The sequence below is a fragment of the Mus pahari genome, chromosome 22, assembly GCF_900095145.1.
Source record: "Mus pahari chromosome 22, PAHARI_EIJ_v1.1, whole genome shotgun sequence".
Classification (NCBI taxonomy): domain Eukaryota; kingdom Metazoa; phylum Chordata; class Mammalia; order Rodentia; family Muridae; genus Mus; species Mus pahari.
The window spans coordinates 15767208-15773983 of record NC_034611.1 but is presented as its reverse complement, the minus strand read 5'-3'; the positions used below and the strand labels follow the sequence as shown (position 1 = coordinate 15773983).

The following is a 6776-nucleotide window of genomic DNA, read 5'->3' as shown; positions in this document are numbered from 1 at the left end:
ACAAACATCTTGCTGGTAATTTTTACTTCAGTCTCTCAGACTGAGTTCCTACACTGAGGAATATATTATGTGTTGTGTATTTGTCCAATGGTGTCTGTGTGTGACAGAGTCCCTATAGAAATGCTGAATGAGTGAACAACTGTGATCCAGACAGGCTCTGGAAGGGACTATAATTTCTTGATGCTAAAGTGCTGTTTATCACATCTTGCTAAGAGCTGGTGACTTTTATATCTATTAAAATTCAGTTTGGGACAGTTGNAATTCTATAAAACACAAGGACAAAATATATTTTGTGGTACTAGCATAGTTNAAACAATATGCAAAAAGAATATGCAAAATCTTAATTGNTGTATGAACAAACAATTTCAAACTCAGAGGAGACATTATGGCATATGTTACAGAAAAATTGTCCTTTCTGGTTACTGGTCACTGCTACATTAAGAAACTTGAGTGCAAATTTTATCAAATACACTTACCAAAAAGGGGTTCTGTTCATTTCATCTGAAAACGTTATTACATTAGCACGGAACATGTAATAAGTTGATTGATCTAAACATTTACAAGCTATCAATACAAGCCAGCCCTACAACTAAGAATTGAAACATCTAAATTTATCTAGACAAAGACTGAAAGACAGAATAACAGGAAAACTAGGATTTATCTAAAAAAAAAAACCAACTGGGTCGCTTTATGCTGGAAGTATTTTACTAATATACACAACATCCCCTCTTCCTCTATGCTACTGCACGGGTTGGAGCAATGCTACTTTAGCTGTTGGAGAATCACAGTGTTAAGAATATCCGCTTCTTGGAGTGTCACGCATTCATCTGTTAGTTCTTTACTTGGAAACGAAGTCACAAGAATAAAGTCAGTAGTCNCAAATTCAGGACGTGACTGTACTATAAAGTCTCGTACATCCAGAATCCTGAAGGAATAAGTACAAATGGCTTATTGTAGAAAAGGGACATTTTTAGTGAAAACCATTCTCACACTAAAATATACATTATTTTGATGGGAAAAGTCATCAGATTTGAAAAGAAAATTAACTTTGGAGTATACATTTATAATGAAACAAAACAACCTTGAAGTGAATTATGTATAAAATAGTGTTGAAAATATTGCTATATCATATTAAAAGTAGAAGTCTGTTTTCATAGTAAGAACTGTTAGCAGCCTAAGTGTCCGAGTGTCTGTGGACACTGGTCAGTCTAAAACTATCAGAAGGATTTTACACGCTGTCATCCATCCATACAAAAGCTATCTGTGTGCGAAGCTGTAATTCCACCTCTTGGAAGAGTAAGTCAGGATCCCTGAGCTTGAGGCTAGCTTAGGCTACACAGTCACACAGTGAAATTCTATCATTAAAAATAGTAACAAAAAAGAATTTAAAAAAATCACTCTCACATATACCTAGTAACTTAACTAAGACTATAAATGAACATTAGGGTTTTATAAGGACTCTTATGTATAGGGAAATATTTATACTCAAATGAGTATCAAAGAGACAACGAAGCAGTGTATTAGAGATTCTGTACCAGCAAAATAAACTGCTTATGCTATGCATTTACATTATGAAGTTGCTATACAGAAAGGTCTGATAAGATTTCATAAACCTTTTGAGATAATGACTTGTCATGTAGTTCAGACTTACTTTAAACTTGTATTGTTTTGAGTTTCCAAATGATGTGGTGACAGGTGAATACAACCGTGCCTAGCTGACAATGACCGACATTTTATCTGAGAAAGTCCCAATAGGATCTTATCTTAAATCTGAGTCCATTTGAACAAGTTTTAGTCACAACGCAAAACTACTGCTCTTACCTTTGCGGTCTCTGAACTTGGACAAATTGGATAATTTACAAAGATTATGGCCATGTATTTAATTTACTGTAGGTATTTGCTATCCTTTTAAACATTCTTCTGTCAAAAGCTTACTTTAAATTGCAATACCTTCATCTATTCAATATGCTTTGTGTGGTGTTCTGTGGGTGAAACAGAAAAGGACACAAAGACCTCCAGCTGGCAGAGCCACTTACCGGTGTGTGCTGTTGAATCTCTGTATGAGACGACTTCCATCTGCCAATCTGATCTGAATTTTTGTGGTGGGCACTGAGTCATCAATAAGAACAGCTGAATTCAGTATTGATTTATCCTCTTCTTCCGGGGAGGAAGGAGTACTGACGATTTCAGGTGTAAGGCTAAGAAAGAAGAGTTTAAGACTCTGAGCAAACTGAGTGGGTAGGCCACAGGACACACTCAAGGTGGCGAAGCCTCAGCTCTCCAGTCAACTGTGCTGGGCTCCCTCAGAGGACTTCCAAACAAGCAAGACACAGCCTCCCTCCAGCTTACTCTGCTTCCTTGGCTTCTTTCATTATATTAAAATTAGTCTAGAGCCTACGATTCCTACTTACTAATCCCAGACCTCTTAAGAGAGTAGCTGCATTTCTTCAACTTCATCTCTTGAGTTATCCTCACCCTGTTTACCATATAGTTTGGAGAGAAATCAGAAATCTGAGAGTTAATATCAGCATGCCCAGGAGCCTAAAGAAAGCAGATTTCAAACCAACTGCCATCTTAGTGGAGTTTTTAACATCTTTGTTTATTCTCTCAAATACGAAGATTTTCAGGGTCCCCATGTATTTTACTTTATACAGCTCCTGCTAGGAGCACTAGGCATTGACTCTTACTCTTATTCCAAGTTTCTCCCAAACTATTATCTGACAGTAAAGTTAGCTGATCGTTACTGCCTACAACTGCCCTTTTCACACTTCCAGATTTAGAACCAATTTGAGAAAACATGTGATAAAAATAAACAAAAGGAGAAAACAGCACATTACTAAATACTTAAGGAAATTCTTCAAGTTCCAAACTGAAGACTTAAGCAGTTACACTGTCATGCTACCGCCCAGGGGAGAGAGAGATGGGGATCACAAAAGAGGTACAGTACAAGATGACACTGGATGCCTTTCTCACCAATAACCATGCACACACATCATCATCATCAACACCACTGCACGATCATCTCCCTCACTTGTCCTGTGTGACAAGTCAGCCATGCCCACTGGCCCAAGTCCATCTGGTGAGAGACAACTGTTCTGTTGTACGGATTAACTTCATCAGGCACAAAGGTACTTCTACTCTACCTGACGGTGGGACCTATTGAGAAATGAGAAAGCTGATGTAGCTCTTTTCTACGACATAAAGCTACTTCATAATGCTGTTTCCATCATCTAAAATTTTCGCTTGGAAAAAATTTTTGAGCAGGTAAGCTTTTTCTAAAACAAAAATGAAGTACAAAGCGGGGGGGGGGGAATCTAGGCAGAAAGCATCTGGATGTGTCTCCTTGTAAGAAGCAATTGTGTGAAAATGAATTATTTACAACCTGAAATGGATGGACTTTCCGCATGTCGGTGGAAAGCTCTGAGGCAGAGGTAGACCAGAACTCTGTTCAATGCCAAGTTCAGTACTGGTAAGCAGGCATTGAGGTCATATGGCTAAATTCAGTGTGCACTTTCAGAGCCACTTTTCTTTGCTGTTGAAAGCTTTTGCGTCAGTGACTCACTCTGTAGCTCAGGATGGCCTTGAACTGATTCTTCTACTTCAACCCCAGGGATTATACATGTGGACAGCAAACTTCACCCTTATTCAACCACCACACTACAGTGGCAGTTATTTTAAAAGACTTGTTTTTATGTGTACAAGTGTTTTGCCTACATTTATGTGTATGCACTATGAGCATGCCTTGTGCCTGTGGAAGCCGGGGAAGCCATTAGTTCTTTTGCATCTGGATTTATAGATGGCTGTCATCTCTCCCACATGGGTGCTGAGAACCAAACTAGGTCATCTGTTAAAAACAGCACATACTCTTAACCACTGAGCCATCTCTGCAGCCCTACATCTTCATATACAGTTTTTGTTTTAAGTTTAATTACAAACTATTTTTAAAGAGAAAAATTAAGACATACAAAAATTCTGCTAGAAAGGCAGGAAGAAAGGTTTTGGGCTAAGAGTCCTTTGGACAGTTTGAAACTTAAAGGATGGACCAGGAATCTGAAAGTAACATGAAAACAATTATTATCAGGCTGAAAAATTCTTTGAAGCCAAAGCAAAGGAACATGCTTAAGCATGTGATGTGGGAGCAGAACTGGGGCTGAGGGAAGGAAGCAGGGAGCGTCTGGGATCAGCCATGCAGGGTCCCAGAGGCAGCACTGCCTGCTCTGCAGGGCTCACACGGAGCAGTCCCAGCTGCAGGAGGCAGAAGGTCTGATGACTGGAGTCTTCAAGGGCTGTGCGAAGCAGCAGGACCAGCAGGAAAACAAGGCTGGCCAGAGGGGCTGCTCAGTGCTAGTAAGAGCATCCCTGAGGACTAGGGACGGGGGCAAAACTGAACCTCAGAGTCAAAGGCTGTGTGGCAAGCAGAACCTTCTCTACGCAGCATGCAAATGGAGAGTGAATGCCTTTAGAAACAAAGAGATAGCTATTCAAGTTTCACCATTCATCATTGTCCACCAGAGTTACAAACCCATGGAGAATGTCACCTCTACCCTTCCTGCCAACAATAGACTTCAGCTCAACTCAGGTTATCCTACCATTTGTCTCTCGTGATTTCCTTATTTCTCTTTATAACTGCATAACATTTTTATTCTGTGATTACTCCATAATTATGTGTGTATCACAAAACATGGCTAGCTTCTGTTTGTATTGTCTTTGAATAGACTATAGGAAAATGGATTCTTCTCTTCTTTATATTTGTGTTAAATAGCTGACAGGCTTTCTTGGAAAATGATAACTATTGTCTATCTTAACAGTTTTTTTTCTTTTCTTTTCATTTTTTTATTAGATATTTTCTTCATTTACATTTCAAATGTTATCCCCTTTCCCAGTCAGTCCCCACCCCCCACCCCTGGAATCCTCCTAGCCAATCCTCCCAACCCCTGCTTCTATGAGGGTGTTCCCCCACCCACCCACCACCTCCCCACCCTGGCACTCCCCTACACTGGGATATCGAGCCTTCACAGGACCAAGGGCCTCTCCTCCCATTGATGCTGGACAAGGTCAGCCTCTGCTACATATGTGGCTGGAGCTATGGGTCCCTCCGTGTGTATCCTTTGATTGGTGGTTTAATCCCTGGGAGCTCTGGGGTGGGGGTGGGGTCTGGTTGGTTGATACTGTTGTTCTTCCTTCAGCAAACCCCTTCAGCTCCTTCAGTCCTTTCTCTAACTCCTCCATTGGGGGCCCTATGCACAGTCCAATGGTTGGCTGCAAGCATCCTCCTGTTATTTGTCAGGCTCTGGTAGAGCCTCTCAGGAGCCAGCTATATCAGGCTTCTGTCAGCATGAACTTCCTGGCATCCACAACAGTGTCTGCATCTGGTGACTGTATATGGGATGGATCCCCAGGTGGAGCAGTCTCTAGATGGCCTTTCCTTCAGTCTCTGCTCCACACTTTGTCTCCGTATGTGCTCCCTGAGTATTTTCTTCCCCTTTCTAAGGACCAAAGCATCCACACTTTGGTCTTCCTTCTTCTTGAGCTTCAGGTGGTTTGTGAATTGTATCTTGGATATTCTGAGCTTTTGGGTTAATATCCACTTATTAGTGAGTGCATACCATGTATGTTCTTTTGTGATTGGGTTACCTCACTCAGGATGATGGTATTTTCTAGTTCCTTCCATTTGCCTAAGAATTTCTTAAAGCTGTGTAATATTCAATTGTGTAAATGTACCACATTTTCTGTATCCATTCCTCTGTTGAAGGAAACCTGGGTTGTTTCCAGCTTCTGACTATTATAAATAAGGCTGCTATGAACATAGTGGAGCATGTGATATGAGCACCCTGCTATATGTTGGGGCATCTTTTGGGTATATGCCCAGGAGTGGTATAGTAAGGTCCTCAGGTAATACAATGTTCAATTTTCTGAGGAACTGCCAGACTGATTTCAAGAGAGGTTGTATCAGTTTGTAACCCTACCAACAATGGAGTAGTGTTCCTTTTTCTCCATATCCTTGCCAGCATCTGCTGTCACCTGAGTTTTTGACCTTAGCCACTCTGACTAGTGTCAGGTGGAATCTCGGGGTCGTTTTGATTTGCATTTCCCTAATGAGTAAGGATGTTGAACATTTCTTTAGGTGCTTCTTGGCCATTTGAGTTTCCTCAGTTGAGAATTCTGTTTAGATCTGTTCCCCATTTTTTAATAGGGTTATCTGATTCTCTGGAATCTAACTTCTTGAGTTCTTTGTATATGTTGGATATTAGCCCTCAATCAGATGTAGGGTTTGTGAAGATCTTTTCCAAATGTATTGGTTGCTGTGCTGTCCTATTGCATGTTGTTTGCCTTACAGAAGCTTTGCAAATTTATGAGGTCCCATCTGTCTATTGTTGATCTTAGAGCATAAGCCGCTGGTGTTTTGTTCAGGAAATTTCCCCCTGAGTCCATGTGTTCGAGGCTCTTCCCCACTTTTTCTTCTATTAGTTTCAGTGTATCTGGTTTTATGTGGAGGTCCTTGATCCACTTGGACTTGAACTTTGTACACAGAAATCATCTGACCTTTGACAAAGGAGCTAAAACCATCCAGTGGAAAAAGACAGCATTTTCAACAATTGGTACTGGTTCTACTGGTGGTCAGCATGTAGAAGAATACACATTGATATTGTCTGTCTGTCTGTCTGTCTGTCTCTCTCTCTCTCTCTCTCTCTCTCTGTGTCTGTCTGTCTGTCTGTCTGTCTGTCTCTCTCTCTCTCTCTCTATAGTTTTGGTGCCAGAGATCAAACCTTATATAG

General features: G+C 40.7%; 1 protein-coding gene across 1 annotated transcript in view; it reads right to left on the bottom strand.

The window, feature by feature from the left end:
- Nucleotides 1-288: 288 nt before the first annotated feature.
- Nucleotides 289-6776, bottom strand: part of Ubxn2b (UBX domain protein 2B) — a 25891-nt gene continuing 19403 nt past the window's right edge. The window contains exons 7-8 of the mRNA XM_021222326.1: nucleotides 2037-2198; nucleotides 289-925 (exon numbers count right to left, since the gene is read on the bottom strand). Coding sequence (XP_021077985.1) covers nucleotides 763-925; nucleotides 2037-2198 — 325 coding nt within the window. The 3' untranslated portion in view covers nucleotides 289-762. The remainder of the gene's footprint in view (nucleotides 926-2036; nucleotides 2199-6776) is intronic.